This window comes from Oncorhynchus clarkii, chromosome 20, assembly GCF_045791955.1.
Source record: "Oncorhynchus clarkii lewisi isolate Uvic-CL-2024 chromosome 20, UVic_Ocla_1.0, whole genome shotgun sequence".
NCBI lineage: Eukaryota > Metazoa > Chordata > Actinopteri > Salmoniformes > Salmonidae > Oncorhynchus > Oncorhynchus clarkii.
The window spans coordinates 86412539-86433755 of record NC_092166.1 but is presented as its reverse complement, the minus strand read 5'-3'; the positions used below and the strand labels follow the sequence as shown (position 1 = coordinate 86433755).

Sequence of the window (21217 nt, the reverse complement as noted above, 5' to 3'; positions counted from 1 at the left end):
TCCCCTGGTGATTGATTGATTGACCTGTCCTCTCCTGTTTTCTCCCAGGGAGCATCTGTCAGTAGGAGGGTTCCCCTGGTGGCTGAGATGCTTCATCATCAACTGTATCCTCTTCCTCCTCCTCTTCTTCCTCACAACCCCTGCCATCATCATCTCCACCATGGACAAGTTCAACGTCACCAAGCCTGTCGAGTACCTCAACGTGAGTCACCTTTGACCTCTCTTAGTGAAGCTCAGGATGTCGACCATAAGACGGCGTCCCAAATGGCACCCTATTCCCTATTATGGCACCCTATTCCCTATTATGCACCCTATTCCCTCTTATGGCACCCTATTCCCTCTTATGGCACCCTATTCCCTATTTAGTGCACTATATAAAGAAATAAAGTCCTATTTGGGAGGCAGCCTCAGTTTGACCCTTTTCAAGCCAAGCTGTACTGCACTGGCCTGATTACACAACCACTGTGCTGGAACTATCAGAGCCAGCAGAGTACGGTTTGGTTGACACTATAGTGGGAAAAGGGCATTCATCTGTGTACTATTCCTAACCTTAACTGTTCACCTTGATCTTAAATTTTTCCCTCCTCCCCTTCTATCTCTCCTTCTTTTCTCATCCTCCTCCTCATCCTCGTCCTCCTCTTACTTCCTCTCCATCTTCCTCCTCCTCCCTCTTCTTCCTCCTCCCTCTTCCTCTCCTCCTCCAGAACCCCATTGTGACTCAGTTCTTTCCCACCCTGCTGCTGTGGGCCTTCTCCGCCCTGCTACCCACCATCGTGTACTACTCGGCCTTCTTCGAGGCCCACTGGACACGGTACCACTCACACACACACTGGACACGGTACAACTCACACTGGACACGGTACCACTCACACACACATACTGGACACGGTACCACTCACACACACATACTGGACACGGTACCACTCACACTGGACACGGTACCACTCACACACTCACACTGGACACGGTCCCACTCACACTGGACACGGTACCACTCACACACACACTGGACACGGTACCACTCACACACACACTGGACACGGTACCACTCACACACACACTGGACATGGTACCACACACACTGGACACAGTACCACACACACTGGACACGGTACCACACACACTGGACACGGTACCACACACACTGGACACGGTACCACACACACTGGACACGGTACCACACACACTGGACACGGTACCACACACACAGTAAATGTTGATCTTTTCTACTGTGTATCTAACACGTCTGGTCCCAGATCTGCTTGTCACTATGTAGGTGTTGGCAAAACCAGCACAAACTGATCTGGGACCTGGCTAACCTATTTAGACCGGATAGCTCTTGTATTCTGTATTTGCCAATGTGTAATGTGGATCATTTTGATTTGTCCGTGTATTCTAATTAGGTCTGGAGAGAACAGGACCACAATGCATAAATGTTACACCTTCCTCATCTTCATGGTCTTACTGCTGCCCTCTCTAGGACTCAGCAGGTACTACACGTCTTCATTATTGTCCATGAACATTTTTAAATTGGGATATCAATTTGATTGGAGGTACACAACACACTCCCCCGCATCTCGTCATGATCCGTCCAGCCGTTACCGAGAACCCCTATAACGGATTTTTGGACAGGGTCGTTAGCATTAGGTTTGTCAGACAAAGTTTTTTGCCCTAACCTTGCTTAAATTCTAGACGTCGTATTAAAACGAGGCTACAGAGTCCGTAATGTGACATACAGATCCATTTGGACTGAATAAGTTTGTAGGTGCAACAGTTCTTATTAAATGTATAATTAATCATCAGACACATTTCCCTCCATTAAGTACCAACCCTGTGCTACCTTTTTATACTGTGTATACAGTGGGGCAAAAAAAGTATTTAGTCAGCCACCAATTGTGCAAGTTCTCCCACTTAAAAAGATGAGAGAGGCCTGTAATTTTCATCATAGGTACACTTCAACTATGACAGACAAAATGAGAAAAAAAAATCCAGAAAATCACATTGTAGGATTTTTTTTATGAATTTATTTGCAAATTATGGTGGAAAATAAGTATTTGGTCAATAACAAACGTTTATCTCAGTACTTTGTTATATACCCTTTGTTGGCAATGACAGAGGTCAAACGTTTTCTGTAAGTCTTCACAAGGTTTTCACACACTGTTGCTGGTATTTTGGCCCATTCCTCCATGCAGATCTCCTCTAGAGCAGTGATGTTTTGGGGCTGTTGCTGGGCAACACGGACTTTCAACTCCCTCCAAAAGTGTTCTATGGGGTTGAGATCTGGAGACTGGCTAGGCCACTCCAGGACCTTGAAATGCTTCTTACAAAGCCACTCCTTCGTTGCCCGGGCAGTGTGTTTGGGATTATTGTCATGCTGAAAGACCCAGCCACGTTTCATCTTCAATGCCCTTGCTGATGGTAGGCTTTGTTACTTTGGTCCCAGCTCTCTGCAGGTCATTCACTAGGTCCCCCCGTGTGGTTCTGGGATTTTTGCTCACCGTTCTTGTGATCATTTTGACCCCACGGGTGAGATCTTGCGTGGAGCCCCAGATCGAGGGAGATTATCAGTGGTCTTGTATGTCTTTAATTAATAATTGCTCCCACAGTTGATTTCTTCAAACCAAGCTGCTTACCTATTGCAGATTCAGTCTTCCCAGCCTGGTGCAGGTCTACAATTTTGTTTCTGGTGTCCTTTGACAGCTCTTTGATCTTGGCCATAGTGGAGTTTGGAGTGTGACTGTTTGAGGTTGTGGACAGGTGTCTTTTATACTGATAATAAGTTCAAACAGGTGCCATTAATACAGGTAACGAGTGGAGGACAGAGGAGCCTCTTAAAGAAGAAGTTACAGGTCTGTGAGAGCCAGAAATGTTCCTTGTTTGTAGGTGACCAAATACTTATTTTCCACCATAATTTGCAAATAAATTCATTAAAAATCCTACAATGTGATTTTCTGTACTTTTTAAACGTATTTGGCTAAGGTGTATGTAAACTTCTGCCTAGTGGTTAGAGTGTTGGACTAGTAACCGGAAGGTTGCAAATTCAAACCCCCGAGCTGACAAGGTACAAATCTGTCGTTCTGCCCCTGAACAGGCAGTTAACCACTGTTCCTAGGCCGTCATTGAAAATAAGAATTTGTTCTTAACTGACTTGCCTAGTTAAATAAAGGTAAAATAATTGTTTTTTTAAAATTGTCTTTGGTATGACTCTGCCAGGGATCGAACTCCCAACCTTCCATTCTGAGGGTGGACACCCCACTGAATGCGGACACTCTCAATGGAGCCCATCACTAGCCTTAATCTGGGTTCACTAGCCTTAATCTGGGTTCACTCGCCTTAATCTGGGATCTGGGTTCACTCGCCTTAATCTGGGTTCACTCGCCTTAATCTGGGTTCACTCGCCTTAATCTGGGTTCACTAGCCTTAATCTGGTTTCACTCGCCTTAATCTGGGTTCACTAGCCTTAATCTGGGTTCACTCGCCTTAATCTGGGTTCACTCGCCTTAATCTGGGTTCACTAGCCTTAATCTGGTTTCACTCGCCTTAATCTGGGTTCACTAGCCTTAATCTGGGTTCACTAGCCTTAATCTGGGTGCAGGAAACTGTCCCTTTATGATCCCATTCTCAGTCATGGAGTCTCTAATCCAATCGTCAACCACCTCTTATATCACTCTGAGAACTGTTTCCTTCTTCCTTCCAGTCTGGACGTTTTCTTCCGATGGCTGTTTGACAAGCGCTTCCTGGCTGACGCTGCCGTGAGGTTTGAGTAAGCAACAGTTCCTAGTTCCTCTCTATGTTTCTTCCTTGGTTCCTAGGTTCCTTGGTTCCTAGGTTCCTTGGTTCCTAGGTTCCTTGGTTCCTGGCGTCTAGAGAGAGTTTTCTTTCCTAGCCACCTCTACATCTGCATTGCTTGCTGTTTGGCGTTTTAGGCCGGCTGTCTGTATAAGCACATTGTGACATCGTCTGATGTAAAAGGACCTTTAATAAAAATACAGTTGATGGATTTGACCACACTGTCAGTCACAAGACATTACTTTGGATGAATGAGACAGCCTAATAATGATATTTTCTAAATCTTATGTAATTGTTGTTGAACATTACATGGGTATGTCCTTACAATACCCGTCAGCAGCAGTAACTCAATCTTTATGGTACGTCTGGTTGTCTGCTCTCAACCATAGGACCTTTACCTAGTGCGCTGTGGTCTCTGCTGGCCTTGTTTCTGGCTCATAATGTAAAAGTTGTCAGTCATATCTTAGTGCTGCTTGTAACAATGATCTGTCTTTCAATTTACGTACAGTCAGAACAGCTTTATATTCTCTGACGTGTCCCTTATGGAACTAGCTGTTCGTTTATAGTGTCTTCTTTAGGAAGGGCTGACCCCCTAGCAGCCTAGCCAGGGGTATTTTAATCTGTTAGTGTCATCTTTAGAAAGGGCTGAACCCCTAGCAGCCTAGCCAGGGGTATTTTAATCTGTTAGTGTCATCTTTAGAAAGGGCTGAACCCCTAGCAGCCTAGCCAGGGGTATTTTAATCTGTTAGTTTAGTGTCGTCTTTACCCCACGAGGTCCGGAATGCTGCTGGTTTCCAGTAGGGTTAGAATGAGTTACCACACCTGGCCAGCAGGGTTAGAATGAGTTACCACACCTGGCCAGCAGAGTTAGAATGAGTTACCACACCTGGCCAGCAGGATTAGAATGAGTTACCACACCTGGCCAGCAGAGTTAGAATGAGTTACCACACCTGGCCAGCAGGGGTAGAATGAGTTACCACACCTGGCCAGCAGAGTTAGAATGAGTTACCACACCTGGCCAGCAGGGTTAGAATGAGTTACCACACCTGGCCAGCAGGGTTAGAATGAGTTACCACACCTGGCCAGCAGGGTTAGAATGAGTTACCACACCTGGCCAGCAGGGTTAGAATGAGTTACCACACCTGGCCAGCAGGGTTAGAATGAGTTACCACACCTGGCCAGCAGGGTTAGAATGAGTTACCACACCTGGCCAGCAGAGTTAGAATGAGTTACCACACCTGGCCAGCAGGGTTAGAATGAGTTACCACACCTGGCCAGCAGAGTTAGAATGAGTTACCACACCTGGCCAGCAGGGTTAGAATGAGTTACCACACCTGGCCAGCAGGGTTAGAATGAGTTACCACACCTGGCCAGCAGGGTTAGAATGAGTTACCACACCTGGCCAGCAGGGTTAGAATGAGTTACCACACCTGGCCAGCAGGGTTAGAATGAGTTACCACACCTGGCCAGCAGGGTTAGAATGAGTTACCACACCTGGCCAGCAGAGTTAGAATGAGTTACCACACCTGGCCAGCAGGGTTAGAATGAGTTACCACACCTGGCCAGCAGAGTTAGAATGAGTTACCACACCTGGCCAGCAGGGTTAGAATGAGTTACCACACCTGGCCAGCAGGGTTAGAATGAGTTACCACACCTGGCCAGCAGGGTTAGAATGAGTTACTACACCTGGCCAGCAGGCTTAGAATGAGTTACCACACCTGGCCAGCAGGCTTAGAATGAGTTACCACACCTGGCCAGCAGGGTTAGAATGAGTTACCACACCTGGCCAGCAGGGTTAGAATGAGTTACCACACCTGGCCAGCAGGGGTAGAATGAGTTACCACACCTGGCCAGCAGAGTTAGAATGAGTTACCACACCTATTCAATCTTCTCAGATCCAGAGTGAATAGGGTCTGAGATTCAGTGAGTAATATTGTTGTTGTGATGTAATATCCTGTCTTTACCCCACCTCATAGTCTAACGTAGTGGTTCTTATCTTAGCTCTACCTTGTCAGGTAACAATGATCTCCTCTGGACCAATCAGAACAGCTTCCATGTTCTCTCATCATATTGTGTCCTTATGGAACTGGCTGTTTGCTTTGGGGTTAGGATAGTCATTTAGGAGGGAGTAAGTCTGTCATATCCCCCTTTCACACTGTTGTCCCGACCCGTACTGGGCCGGGCCTGGTTACGTGTCAGAAACCATGCTGCAATGAGAACAGAACAAATCCAATCCAGCGTAGTATGGTTCTGGTTGGCACTGTAGTGTGAAAATGGTATGTTATTGTTGCGATGACATTTCCTGTCCCCCCCACCAGGTGTGTGTTCCTGCCTGACAACGGGGCGTTCTTTGTGAACTATGTCATCGCGTCGGCGTTCATCGGTAATGCCATGGATCTGCTGAGGATCCCTGGTCTGCTCATGTATATGACCCGGCTGTGTCTGGCTCGCTCTGCTGCCGAGAGACGCAACGTCAAGAGGGTGAGTAGAGGAGCGCCACCTGGTGGTCAGAAAGACCTCAGTTATTCAATCTCATAAACTACATCACTTGTTGGATGAAAATAGTTATATCAAAGATTATCTATGGACTGACAAGACAGTCGACTGACCGCTCTAACATTGGAAATAACTGTCCGGCATAAAACACAAAATATTTTTTGTCAAAGTTGCCAGAATGCCACATTCGTCCACTTAAATCAGTACATTCGTAACAACCTAAACATCACACAACTTCTATTCGATCAAATAAGCCTCACGTTGCAAATTAGCAATTACATTTTATGTTGACCAAATACGTCACTCAATGACCTCCATACATAAAATCCCCACTTCCACTGGTTAACTCTGTATTTTCATGTGGACAGATTTTGGGGCGGAGTCAATTCTCTCACTTCGCCTCTTCCTCTCTGGTTATATGTTACTGCAGTGTTCCCCAACCCTGGTCCTTCGGGTTGTACTGTTGGGTCTCCTGGAGAACCAGGGTTGGGAAACACTGTGCTACTGGGTCAGGGTCAAATACATTTAAAACCAGTCATTTCAGGAAGAAAACTGACATTTCAATGAGGAGAGCAATGAGGAAATTTAAATTTACTTCCTGAATTGACTGTGTTGAAATGGAATGAACCCCAACCCAGACAAGCTATGCTTTTGTTGAACTTAAGCTTCCCTAAGGACATATAATAATATCCTCCTGTTAATGTGAGTATGAGTTCCAGTTCTATAACTCTATTTCTATGCTCTGAAGCACCAGGCGTATGAGTTCCAGTTCTATAACTCTATTTCTATGCTCTGCAGCACCAGGCGTATGAGTTCCAGTTCTATAACTCTATTTCTATGCTCTGCAGCACCAGGCGTATGAGTTCCAGTTCTATAACTCTATTTCTATGCTCTGCAGCACCAGGCGTATGAGTTCCAGTTCTATAACTCTATTTCTATGCTCTGAAGCACCAGGCGTATGAGTTCCAGTTCTATAACTCTATTTCTATGCTCTGCAGCACCAGGCGTATGAGTTCCAGTTCTATAACTCTATTTCTATGCTCTGCAGCACCAGGCGTATGAGTTCCAGTTCTATAACTCTATTTCTATGCTCTGCAGCACCAGGCGTATGAGTTCCAGTTCTATAACTCTATTTCTATGCTCTGCAGCACCAGGCGTATGAGTTCCAGTTCGGGGCGGCCTATGCCTGGATGATGTGCGTCTTCACTGTGGTCATGACATACAGCATCACCTGTCCAATCATCGTCCCCTTCGGTGAGCTGAGATCCACTGTTACTAACTGCACACTGGGCACAGAGGGTTTAAATCAACGTGGAGGAAAATATAATGGATTTGCACCAAGTCATCAACTATTGTTTTGAAGATGAAATTTCAACCACGGGGTTAAGTCATCATGGTAATCCATTTTCAACATAGACAAACCTTGTATAAAACATGTTGAATTTGTACCTTTGAAACAATATCAGATCTTCACCGTAATATCCACTAGAAGAAGAACAAACTCTAGGCTGTTACCAATGTGCTATGTTGAGACTAATTGTTGAGGAATCTCCACTTAACAGATTCACTGTTGCTATCAATGTTATTCCAAAGGGTGGGTTCAACAGAGCACATTAAATATACCCATACTTTATCAACTATATCATCAATAATGCTATATATGAGTTTAGGGAGTCATAAACTACTGTTGTTAAAATTGGACCCAGGATTGATCTGAAATACACCATACATAAAGAATATGACTCGATCAAATCGAAATGGATTCAAACTGGATTTAAAGTTTGATTGAATTGAGTCCTATTGTTTAACTTGAAATGGCGAAGTGGATCCAACATATCAATTATTCATTTGTAGACAGACTGGAATTCAAGGCAGACTCAGTAGCACAGATGGAACTAGCCAATCAGTAGACGGATGTCCTTTTAAATGTTGATGTTTGGTTGCGTTGTCAGTCAAACACTATTCAATATAACTTTTGTAACACAGCAGAGAGCCTAAACGTTAAGGCTCTCTTACAAACTAGTGTGACATTCAACCTTAGAATGTTGAGGTGACAATAACAATACATGTTCTCTTATGACATCATAGAGAGCGTACGTGTTCAAAGGTCTCTTGTCTGTGGGGATCTTCACCATTGATTTAATCATCTGTGCAGAATCTTGATCTTCACTTGAGCTTTAATTAAATCTCAGTTGTAATCCAGGTCATTGGGTTGTGCTATGAGATGAAGCACAGTGAAAACACGTTACGTTTCCTTGTATAAATATCTGACAATCAGATTTCAACTTGGTTATGCTTTTTTTTAAACGGTTCAAAGCTCAGTGATAACATATTTAGGTGACAACTAAACCACAAATGAGACATTGGGTTTTCCGTTGGAATTTGGTTGTGCTTTATTAAAGGGTTGAAAACATAGTGATAACACATTGGGATATCTACCAACTTTTGGCTGTCTTTTACAATGTTTGATAATAGGTTGTAATCTCATTCATCAATGTATCAACCAAATAAAACCCAATTATCCACATTGAAATGACGTAGTGTGCCCACTGGGTGGCTTTATGCATTGGGCTGGCTATCCCAAAGCTTTGGTAGCTAAAATATGTGTGTGTGTCCCGGGAATATTTCTTGCCATCACCTGGCTGTGGTAGGTTATTTATCACCAGACTAGTAGGTTATTTATCACCTGACTAGTAGGTTATTTATCACCTGACTAGTAGGTTATTTATCACCTGGCTGTGGTAGGTTATTTATCACCAGACTAGTAGGTTATTTATCACCAGACTAGTAGGTTATTTATCACCTGACTAGTAGGTTATTTATCACCTGGCTGTGGTAGGTTATTTATCACCTGGCTGTGGTAGGTTATTTATCACCAGACTAGTAGGTTATTTATCACCTGACTAGTAGGTTATTTATCACCTGGCTGTGGTAGGTTATTTATCACCTGGCTGTGGTAGGTTATTTATCACCAGACTAGTAGGTTATTTATCACCTGACTAGTAGGTTATATATCACCTGACTAGTAGGTTATTTATCACCTGGCTGTGGTAGGTTATTTATCACCAGACTAGTAGGTTATTTATCACCTGACTAGTAGGTTATATATCACCTGACTAGTAGGTTATTTATCACCTGACTGTGGTAGGTTATTTATCACCTGGCTGTGGTAGGTTATTTATCACCAGACTAGTAGGTTATTTATCACCAGACTAGTAGGTTATTTATCACCTGACTAGTAGGTTATGTATCACCTGACTAGTAGGTTATTTATCACCTGGCTGTGGTAGGTTATTTATCACCAGACTAGTAGGTTATTTATCACCAGACTAGTAGGTTATGTATCACCAGACTGGTAGGTTATTTATCACCTGGCTGTGGTAGGTTATTTATCACCAGACTAGTAGGTTATTTATCACCTGACTAGTAGGTTATTTATCACCTGACTAGTAGGTTATTTATCACCTGACTAGTAGGTTATTTATCACCTGGCTGTGGTAGGTTATTTATCACCTGACTGTGGTAGGTTATTTATCACCTGGCTGTGGTAGGTTATTTGTCACCAGACTAGTAGGTTATTTATCACCAGACTAGTAGGTTATTTATCACCAGACTAGTAGGTTATTTATCACCAGACTAGTAGGTTATTTATCACCTGACTAGTAGGTTATTTATCACCTGACTAGTAGGTTATTTATCACCAGACTAGTAGGTTATTTATCACCAGACTAGTAGGTTATTTATCACCTGACTAGTAGGTTATTTATCACCTGACTAGTAGGTTATTTATCACCAGACTAGTAGGTTATTTATCACCAGACTAGTAGGTTATTTTATCACCAGACTAGTAGGTTATTTTGTCACCAGACTAGTAGGTTATTTATCACCTGACTAGTAGGTTATTTATCACCTGACTAGTAGGTTATTTATCACCTGACTGTGGTAGGTTATTTATCACCTGACTAGTAGGTTATTTATCACCTGACTAGTAGGTTATTTATCACCTGGCTGTGGTAGGTTATTTATCACCAGACTAGTAGGTTATTTATCACCAGACTAGTAGGTTATTTATCACCTGGCTGTGGTAGGTTATTTATCACCAGACTGGTAGGTTATTTATCACCAGACTGGTAGGTTATTTATCACCTGACTAGTAGGTTATTTATCACCAGACTAGTAGGTTATTTATCACCTGGCTGTGGTAGGTTATTTATCACCAGACTAGTAGGTTATTTATCACCTGACTAGTAGGTTATTTATCACCTGACTAGTAGGTTATGTATCACCTGACTAGTAGGTTATTTATCACCTGACTAGTAGGTTATTTATCACCTAACAGAATAACTATGAGAAAGTAACAAAGATAAGTCAATGTTTGACAGTCAATATTCCCGGGACACGTTCCATTTCTAAAATGAAGAGGGGAAGGGACCCCTGTAGTGGGGTTTAGGGACAAGCTAGTTTTTAGGCCCACTGACTGTCTCCGCTCCCCCCTCCCTCTCCTCTCCTCTCTCTCCGCTCCCCCCTCCCTCTCCTCTCTCTCTGTTCCCCCCTCCCTCTCCTCTCTCCAGGTCTGATGTACATGCTGTTGAAACACCTGGCAGATCGCTACAACATGTACTATGCCTACCTTCCCTCCAAGCTGGACAAGAAGATCCACTCTGGGGCCGTCAACCAGGTGGTGGCAGCACCTATCCTCTGTCTCTTCTGGCTCCTGTTCTTCTCCACTCTCCGCACAGGTACGTGGTCGCCACCTAGTGGCCGTTCTGGGCCGTAACCGTCTCATATACAGGGCCTTCAGAAAGTGTTCACACCTTGACATTATCCATCATTTTATTGTTACAACCTGAATTGAAAATAGATCAAATTTAGATTTTTTTTGTTGTAGCTGTCCTACACACAATACCCAATAATGTCAATGTAGAAATAATGTTTAATTCATTTGTAAAAATAAAATCTGAAATCTCATCTGTTAGCAACAAGGCACTAAAGTAATACTGCAAAACAAAATGGAGAATCCAGTTTACTTTTTGCCCTGAATGCTGTTGGAATGGAGAATCCAGTTAACCGTTTGCCCTGAATGCTGTTGGAATGGAGAATCCAGTTAACCTTTTGCCCTGAATGCTGTTGGAATGGAGAATCCAGTTAACCTTTTGCCCTGAATGCTGTTGGAATGGAGAATCCAGTTAACCTTTTGCCCTGAATGCTGTTGGAATGGAGAATCCAGTTAACCGTTTGCCCTGAATGCTGTTGGAATGGAGAATCCAGTTAACTTTTTGCCCTGAATGCTGTTGGATTGGAGGTTAAACTTGGAACATTGTTATACTCAAACGTGTAGGAACTTTAGTTACAAAAGAGACATAATGAAGCTTGGGAAGGGCTGAGTGCAAGGAAAACACATGACAGTACTGATAAGGGAAAACACAAGACAGTACTGATAAGGGGATACACATGACAGTACTGATAAGGGGAAACACATGACAGTACTGATAAGGGGAAACACATGACAGTACTGATAAGGGGAAACACATGACAGTACTGATAAGGGGATACACATGACAGTACTGATAAGGGGAAACACATGACAGTACTGATAAGGGGATAAACCGTTGAAGGCTCATATCACTGAGTTCCCTGCCTTGCAAGAATGAGGCAATGTTTAGAGCTATGGAGGAGACCCCATCCAAAGTGGGGTATGAATACCACCTCGGGGGAAGCCACGTCAGCGTCTGAGTTACAGCTGTATCGACAAGAAGAATTCAACTTGCTTCTCTAGTGTCCGTGAGTTATTCACTCAAAATTAGAGCCTAACAACACAAAATGTTATGTTTGGGGCAAATCCAATACAACACATTGTTGAGTACCGCTCTCCATATTTTCAAGCATACAGGGCATTCAGAAAGTATTCAGACCCCTTCCCCTTTTTCCACATTTTGTTACATTACAGCCTTATTCTAAAAATGGATTGAATTACTTTTTTTTGTTTTCATCAGTCTAGACACAATACCCCATAATGACAAGGCATTTTTTGCAAATGTGTGTAGTTGACAGTACATGTCAAGAGAAAAAACCAGGCCGTGAGGACAAAGGATTGTGTCGAGTCACAGATCTGGGGAAGGATACCAACACATTTCTACAGCATTGAAGGTCCCCAAAAACACTGTGGCCTCCATCATTCTTAAGTGGAAGAAGTTTGGAACCACAAAGACTCTTCCTAGAACTGACTGCCCAGCCAAACTGACCAATCAGGGGAGAAGGGCCTTGGTCAGGGAGGTGACCAAGAACCCGGTGGTCACTCTGACAGAGCTCCTCTGTGGAGATGGTTGTCCTTCTGGAAGGTTCTCCCATCTCTGCAGCACTCCAAAAATCAGGCCTTTATGGTAGAGTGGCCAGACGGAAGCCACTCCTCAGTAAAAGGCACCTGACAACCTGCTTGGAGTTTGCCAAAAAAGCACCGAAGACTCTGACCATGAAAAACAGGATTCTCTGGTCTGATGAAACCAAGAATGATTTCTTTGGCCTAAATTCCAAGTGTCTGGAGGAAACCTGGCAACATCCCTACGAGGAAGCATGGTGGTGGCAGTATCAAGGGAAAGATGAACGGAGCAAAGTACAGAAAGATCCTTGATGAAAACCTGCACCAGAGCGCTCAGGACCTCAGACTGGGGTGAAGGTTCACTTTCCAACAGGACAACGACCCTAAGCACACAGCCAAGACAACGCAGGAGTGGCTTCGGGACAAGTCTCTGAATGTCCTTGAGTGGCCCAGCCAGAGCCCGGACTTGAACCCAATCGAACATCTCTGGAGAGACCTGAAAATAGCTGTGCAGCGACGCTCCCCATCCAACCTGACAGAGCTTGATAGAATCTGCAGAGAAGAATGGGAGAAACTCCCCAAATACAGGTGTGCCAAGCTTGTAGTGTCATACCCAAGAAGACTCAAGGCCGTAATCGCTGCCAAAGGTGCTTCAACAAAGTACTGGGTAAAGGGTCTGAATACTTAAGTAAATATGATATTACCGGTTTTTATTTGTAATGAATAAAAATGTAAAAACTGTTTTTGCTTTGTCCTTATGGGGTATTGTGTGTAGATTGAAGAGGGACGTGTGTTTTCTTTTGAGTGTAATGTAACAAAAAGTAGGAAAGGTCAAGGGGTCTGAATACTTTACGAATGCGTTTAACCTTGAATAAGGGTTTCAATTTTGGGGAAATTACAACTCTAATTGTTTTAGATTTTTTACATTTTATCAGGAAATGCAGCTCTGTCTCAGGTTCTGCTGTGGTGCAGTGGTTGCACAGCCTTTCCTCTACAGGGAGCCAGGTTCTGCTGTGGTGCAGTGGTTGCACAGCCTTTCCTCTACAGGGAGCCAGGTTTTCCTGTGTCTAACCTTTGCTCGCTCTCAATTTAAGGGCTTTATTGGCATGGGAAACACACGTTAACATGAATTTAATTTAATTTACCAAAGCAAATGAAATGGATAATAAATAGAAGTGAAATAAACAATAACATGTAACAGTAAACACTACACATACAGAACAATAAAGACATTACAAATATCATATTATACATATATATATATATATATATATATATATATATATATATATATATTCACTCACAGAAGTTCCAAAAGAATAGACATTTCTAATGTCATATTATGTCTATATACAGTGTTGTAACGATGTGCAAATAGTTAAAGTACAATAAATAAACATAAATATGGTTTGTATTTACAATGGTGTTTGTTCTTCACTGGTTGCCCTTTTCTCGTGGCAACAGGTCACACATCTTGCTGCTGTGATGGCACACTGTGGAATTTCACCCAGTAGATATGGGAGTTTTTCAAAATTGGGTTTGTTTTCAAATTCTTTTGTGGATCTGTGTAATCTGAGGGAAATATGTCTCTCTAATATGGTCATACATTGGGCAGGAGGTTAGGAAGTGCAGCTCAGTTTCCACCTCATTTTGTGGACAGTGTGCACATAGCCTGTCTTCTCTTGAGAGCCATGTCTGCCTACGGCGGCCTTTCTCAATAGCAAGGCTATGCTCACTGTGTATTATCTGTTTAGGGCCAAATAGCATTCTAGTTTGCTCTGTTTTTTTGTTAATTCTTTCCAATGTATCAAGTAATTATCTTTTTGTTTTCTCATGAATTCGTTGGGTCTAATTGTGTTGCTGTCCTGGGGCTCGGTGGGGTGTGTTTGTAAGCAGAGCCCCAGGACCAGCTTGCTTAGGGGACTCTTCTCCAGGTTCATCTCTCTGGAGTTGATGTTTTGGGAATCGCTTCCTTTTTTGTGGTTGTAGAATTTAACAGTTATTTTCTGGATTTTGATAATAGTGGGTATCGGCCTAATTCTGCTCTTTTGCTCTCTCCTCCTGTCTCTCTCCTCTCCTGTCTCTCTCTCCTCTCCTGTCTCTCTCTCTCTCGCGGTCTCTCTTTCTCTTCTCTCATTCTCTCAGGTTTCTCAGCCCCTACCTCTATGTTTACCTTCAGCGTCCTGATCATCACCATCATCGTCTGCTTGTCCCATGTCTGCTTCGGACACTTCAAATATCTCAGCGCTCACAACTACAAGGTAAAAAACAAACACACCCACCAGAGAAACCTCTCATTTATAATGTTGAAGTGGATTTAATTTAATTCTGTCTTTATTTAACCAGGAAAATCATTGAGAACACTATCTTGTGCCATAATCGATCCTGTATGCAATATGAGACCCGTTTAAGCAATAAGGCCTGAGTTGGTGTGGTATATGGCCAATATACCACAGCTAAGAGCTGTTCTTGGGCACGACGCAACGCGGAGTACATCGGCCATATACCACAAACCCCCGAGGTGCCTTATTGCTGTTATAAACTGGATACCAACATAAAATTAGTGGAGTAAAAATGAGTGTTTTGTCATACCCGTGGTATACGGGTCTGATATACCACGGCGGTCAGCCAATCAGCATTCAGGGCTGGAACCACCCAGTTTCTAATATAGCATTTATAAACACGTCTACATTGTTATAATCTTAGAGCAGTAGTACATCTCACGTGGAAAACTCTTAGGATAATATATCAGAAGTATTCAACTCTTACACAGCTAAGTCCGGAGCCCATTGGTTTTCTGTTAATTAACCTGATAATTAATTGCACCCACCTGGTGTCCCAGGGCTAAATCAGTCCCTGATTAGAGGGGAATCACCCACCTGGTGTCCCAGGTCTAAATCAGTCCCTGATTAGAGGGGAATCACCCACCTGGTGTCTCAGGTCTAAATCAGGCCCTGATTAGAGGGGAATAAACCCACCTGGTGTCTCAGGTCTAAATCAGGCCCTGATTAGAGGGGAATCACCCACCTGGTGTCCCAGGTCTAAATCAGGCCCTGATTAGAGGGGAATCACCCACCTGGTGTCCCAGGTCTGAATCAGTCCCTGATTAGAGGGGAATAAACCCACCTGGTGTCTCAGGTCTAAATCAGTCCCTGATTAGAGGGGAATCACCCACCTGGTGTCCCAGGTCTAAATCAGGCCCTGATTAGAGGGGAATCACCCACCTGGTGTCCCAGGTCTAAATCAGGCCCTGATTAGAGGGGAATCACCCACTTGGTGTCCCAGGTCTGAATCAGTCCTTGATTAGAGGGGAATAAACCCACCTGGTGTCTCAGGTCTAAATCAGTCCCTGATTAGAGGGGAACAATGAAAACAAGCAGTGGAACTGGCTTTGAGGTCCAGAGTTGAGTTTGAGGGTGATATAGTATAAAAGTAATCACTATGAATGTTCTGCAGTGGAATTATATATTATATTGTAATTATTATTATTATGAGGAAATTTTCTCCCATCTCTTTGCCCCCCCCCCCCCCCAGATTGACGTGGAGAATGTGGATGGGGTGGAGAACGGTCATCCAGCACGAACCTCTCCCTCCAATAAGTCAGCAGTAAGTACCACTGAACCGTTCCTATATTATCACCACATTTTGTGACGTTCTTATTCTTTTTGGACTTCGGTGAGGGTCTTTTCGGACACACAACATTTATTTTTCTGGAGGCAAACTGAAGTTTCGGAGCCTAAGTCTGTGTCCCTTCGTCGGTGATTGGTCAACAGTTGGGATACTTGTAGTCATTCAACGAGAGACGACTCGTTTTCATGCACATTTTTTTCATTGTAAAATACTGCACCAAACATCTTAGTTAGATGTAAAATACTGCACCAAACATCTTAGTTAGATGTCAAATACTGCACCAAACATCTTAGTTAGATGTCAAATACTGCACCAAACATCTTAGTTAGATGTCAAATACTGCACCAAACATCTTAGTTAGATGTCAAATACTGCACCAAACATCTTAGTTAGATGTCAAATACTGCACCAAACATCTTAGTTAGATGTCAAATACTGCACCAAACATCTTAGTTAGATGTCAAATACTGCACCAAACATCTTAGTTAGATGTCAAATACTGCACCAAACATCTTAGTTAGATGTCAAATACTGCACCAAACATCTTAGTTAGATGTCAAATACTGCACCAAACATCTTAGTTAGATGTCAAATACTGCACCAAACATCTTAGTTAGATGTCAAATACTGCACCAAACATCTTAGTTAGATGTCAAATACTGCACCAAACATCTTAGTTAGATGTCAAATACTGCACCAAACATCTTAGTTAGATGTCAAATACTGCACCAAACATCTTAGTTAGATGTCAAATACTGCACCAAACATCTTAGTTAGATGTCAAATACTGCACCAAACATCTTAGTTAGATGTAAAATTCGGCGACTCTCTTTGGCAACAACTTTTAAATTAATGACAGTTATCTTACATTATTTCGGACTATTTTGAGGAAGTGTATACTGGCTACGGCGTCTCAAAATGGACAAACATTAGTATTGCTGCTTTTCTTCTCGTTTTTCAAGCCAAGGTCTTTTATGGGAGTATGCGAGTGTTTAGTTAAGCTGGGCGGCAGCTGAACTGAAATGACACCTTTACTACGTTTCCCTCCAATAAGTCAGCAGAAACTACCATTTACCAGCCAGTCTCCATTTACTCAGCCAGTCTCCATGCTACCATTTACTCAGCCAGTCTCCATTTACTCAGCCAGTCTCCATTTACTCAGCCAGTCTCCATGCTACCATTTACTCAGCCAGTCTCCATTTACTCAGCCAGTCTCCATGCTACCATTTACTCAGCCAGTCTCCATTTACTCAGCCAGTCTCCATGCTACCATTTACTCAGCCAGTCTCCATTTACTCAGCCAGTCTCCATGCTACCATTTACTCAGCCAGTCTCCATTTACTCAGCCAGTCTCCATGCTACCATTTACTCAGCCAGTCTCCATTTACTCAGCCAGTCTCCATTTACTCAGCCAGTCTCCATTTACTCAGCCAGCCTCCATGCTGCCATTTACTCAGCCAGCCTCCATTTTACCATTTACTCAGCCAGTCTCCATGCTACCATTTACTCAGCCAGTCTCCATGCTACCATTTACTCAGCCAGCTTCCATTCTGCCATTTACTCAGCCAGCCTCCATGCTACCATTTACTCAGTCAGTCTCCATGCTGCCATTTACTCAGCCAGACTCCATTCTACCATTTACTCAGCCAGTCTCCATGCTACCATTTACTCAGCCAGTCTCCATGCTACCATCTACTCAGCCAGCCTCCATTTACTCAGCCAGTCTCCATGCTGCCATTTACTCAGCCAGTCTCCATGCTACCATTTACTCAGCCAGTCTCCATTTACTCAGCCAGTCTCCATGCTACCATTTACTCAGCCAGTCTCCATTTACTCAGCCAGTCTCAATTTACTCAGCCAGCTTCCATGCTGCCATTTACTCAGCCAGCCTCCATTCTACCATTTACTCAGCCAGTCTCCATGCTACCATTTACTCAGCCAGCCTCCATTCTACCATTTACTCAGCCAGTCTCCATGCTGCCATTTACTCAGCCAGTCTCCATGCTGCCATTTACTCAGCCAGTCTCCATGCTACCATTTACTCAGCCAGCCTCCATTTACTCAGCCAGTCTCCATGCTGCCATTTACTCAGCCAGCCTCCATGCTGCCATTTACTCAGCCAGTCTCCATGCTACCATTTACTCAGCCAGTCTCCATGCTACCATTTACTCAGCCAGTCTCCATGCTACCATTTACTCAGCCAGTCTCCATGCTACCATTTACTCAGCCAGCCTCCTACCATTTACTCAGCCAGTCTCCATGCTACCATTTACTCAGCCAGTCTCCATGCTACCATTTACTCAGCCAGTCTCCATTTACTCAGCCAGCCTCCATGCTACCATTTACTCAGCCAGCCTCCATGCTACCATTTACTCAGCCTGCTACCATTTACGTAGCCAGCCTCCATTCTGCCATTTACTCAGCCAGCCTCCATTCTGCCATTTACTCAGTCAGCCTCCATTCTACCATTTACTCAGCCAGCCTCCATTCTGTCATTTACTCAGCAAGCCTCCATTCTGCCATTTACTCAGCCAGCCTCCATTCTACCATTTACTTAGCCAGCCTCCATTCTGCCATTTACTCAGCCAGCCTCCATTCTGCCATTTACTCAGCCTGCTACCATTTACTCAGCCAGCCTCCATTCTGCCATTTACTCAGCCAGCCTCCATTCTGCCATTTACTCAGCCAGCCTCCATTCTGCCATTTACTCAGCCAGCCTCCATTCTACCATTTACTCAGCCAGCCTCCATTCTGCCATTTACTCAGCCAGCCTCCATTCTACCATTTACTCAGCCAGCCTCCATTCTACCATTTACTTAGCCAGCCTCCATTCTGCCATTTACTCAGCCAGCCTCCATTCTACCATTTACTCAGCCAGCCTCCATTCTACCATTTACTCCCCAGCTTGGTTACACTATCCACACTAGCACACCCGGTATGGATGTTAAAGTAGCTGTCCACTCATACCCAAATAATGCTGTTGGCTCGTATTTGTGGCCAAAGCATAAATGAAAGAAAAACGCTTCACTTTAATCTATTTCCATATCACACACTGACCTGTTTCCTTCTCCATTCTTCCCCTCCCCCTCTCTACTCCTCCCTCATGTTGTCCCTCTCTCCTCTCTACTCCTCCCTCATGTCGTCCCTCTCTCCTCTCTACTCCTCCCTCATGTCGTCCCTCTCTCCTCTCTACTCCTCCCTCATGTCGTCTCCTCTCTCCTCCTCCCTCATGTCGTCTCCTCTCTCCTCCTCCCTCATGTCGTCTCCTCCCTCATGTCGTCCCTCTCTCCTCTCTCCTCCTCCCTCATGTCGTCTCCTCTCTTCTTTCTCATCAACAGCAGATGTACATTGCCTCGGTGCTCCAGGATCCCATCTTAGACGAGCTGGGTTCGGCTGGCAGCGGGGTCAGCGAGGGCTCGCAGGACGAGGAGATCATCCAAGTGGGGAACAGCCTCAATGAGGCCGACTTCCAGGTAGCCTAGTGGTTTTAAGAAGCGGGCCAGCAACTGGAGGGTTGCTGGTTCGAATCCCAGCTCTGACTGGAAAAATCTGCTGCGGAGTGAGCCACAGGGCGATTGTAGTATAGATGCAGTAGCATTGCCTGCCGTTGTGCTCTTGAGTCCTGCAGCTTCTAACTCCTCAGTGTGTGTGTGTTCTTGAGCAGTTCTCTGCAAGTTAATGGACCTTGACTTATTCTGCTCCCTTTTGTCCTTCCAGAGTGGTGAGGACAGTCTTCTCGCTAACGAGGTGCGGCACTGACGTGAGGGGATGCCGGAGACCGAGGACGGGGAGAGAGAAGAAGAGACTAAGGTGTAATGTGACTGACGTGATGGATGCGCTGGTCTAGTGAATGAAGCTACGGAGCTGAAACGGACTGACAGACAGCTCTATAAGACATGAAGAGAGACCACTAAACCTTAAACACCTTGAGTCAAGAGAGAGGGACTATTTCTCTGTCTACACTAACGAACAAAGCAACACAATTACCTTTCTCATGCCTTTCACTCCTCTTCAGCTTAGGCCATGGACCACAGTTCTCCAGCATATATTTTCCCCCCCAGAGAGACTACACTAACACCAACATGCAAAGACGAGTCTACATTAACTAACTAAGGAAGTCTACTTACTAAAGACCTCTATCAACAACTGCTTCTCTAGGATTATCTTGCTAGGATGCTACTCTGACACTCAGACTCTACTGTAGGACTCTATTCCGGCGCTAGGACTCTATTCCGGCTTTAGGACTCTACTGTAGGACTCTACCCTGGCGCTAGGACTCTACTGTAGGACTCTACCCTGGCGCTAGGACTCTACTGTAGGACTCTAGTCTGGCGCTAGAACTCTACTGTAAAACTCTGGCGCTAGGACTTTACTGTAGGACTCTAGTCTGGCGCTAGGACTCTACTGTAGGACTAGTCTGGCGCTAGGACTCTAGTCTGGTGCTAGGACTCTACTGTAGGACTCTAGTCTGGCGCTAGGACTCTAGTATGGCGCTAGGACTCTACTGTAGGACTCTAGTCTGGCGCTAGGACTACTGTAGGACTCTAGTCTGGCGCTAGGACTCTAGTATGGCGCTAGGACTCTACTGTAGGACTCTAGTCTGGCGCTAGAACTCTACTGTAAAACTCTGGCGCTAGGACTTTACTGTAGGACTCTAGTCTGGCGCTAGGACTCTACTGTAGGACTAGTCTGGCGCTAGGACTCTAGTCTGGTGCTAGGACTCTACTGTAGGACTCTAGTCTGGCGCTAGGACTCTAGTATGGCGCTAGGACTCTACTGTAGGACTCTAGTCTGGCGCTAGGACTACTGTAGGACTCTAGTCTGGCGCTAGGACTCTAGTATGGCGCTAGGACTCTACTGTAGGACTCTAGTCTGGCGCTAGGACTACTGTAGGACTCTAGTTGGGCGCTAGGACTCTACTGTAGGACTCTAGTCTGGCGCTAGGAGTCTACTGTAGGACTCTAGTCTGGCGCTAGGACTCTACTG

At 44.4% G+C, this 21217-nt stretch overlaps 1 protein-coding gene across 5 annotated transcripts in view; it reads left to right on the top strand.

Moving 5' to 3' along the window:
* LOC139377009 (CSC1-like protein 2) overlaps positions 1 to 20752 on the top strand; it is a 79983-nt gene extending 59231 nt beyond the window's left edge. For 2 of the 5 annotated variants that reach the window (XM_071120068.1, XM_071120069.1), the window contains 11 exons: positions 49 to 202; positions 705 to 811; positions 1404 to 1490; positions 3698 to 3763; positions 6108 to 6270; positions 7434 to 7539; positions 10857 to 11024; positions 14747 to 14862; positions 16136 to 16207; positions 19570 to 19704; positions 19949 to 20752. In XM_071120068.1, the coding sequence (XP_070976169.1) occupies positions 49 to 202; positions 705 to 811; positions 1404 to 1490; positions 3698 to 3763; positions 6108 to 6270; positions 7434 to 7539; positions 10857 to 11024; positions 14747 to 14862; positions 16136 to 16207; positions 19570 to 19704; positions 19949 to 19990 (1216 nt within the window). In that variant the 3' untranslated portion in view covers positions 19991 to 20752. The remainder of the gene's footprint in view (positions 1 to 48; positions 203 to 704; positions 812 to 1403; positions 1491 to 3697; positions 3764 to 6107; positions 6271 to 7433; positions 7540 to 10856; positions 11025 to 14746; positions 14863 to 16135; positions 16208 to 19569; positions 19705 to 19948) is intronic. The other 3 variants (XM_071120067.1, XM_071120070.1, XM_071120071.1) reach the window with 3 other exon arrangements.
* Positions 20753 to 21217: the final 465 nt, after the last annotated feature.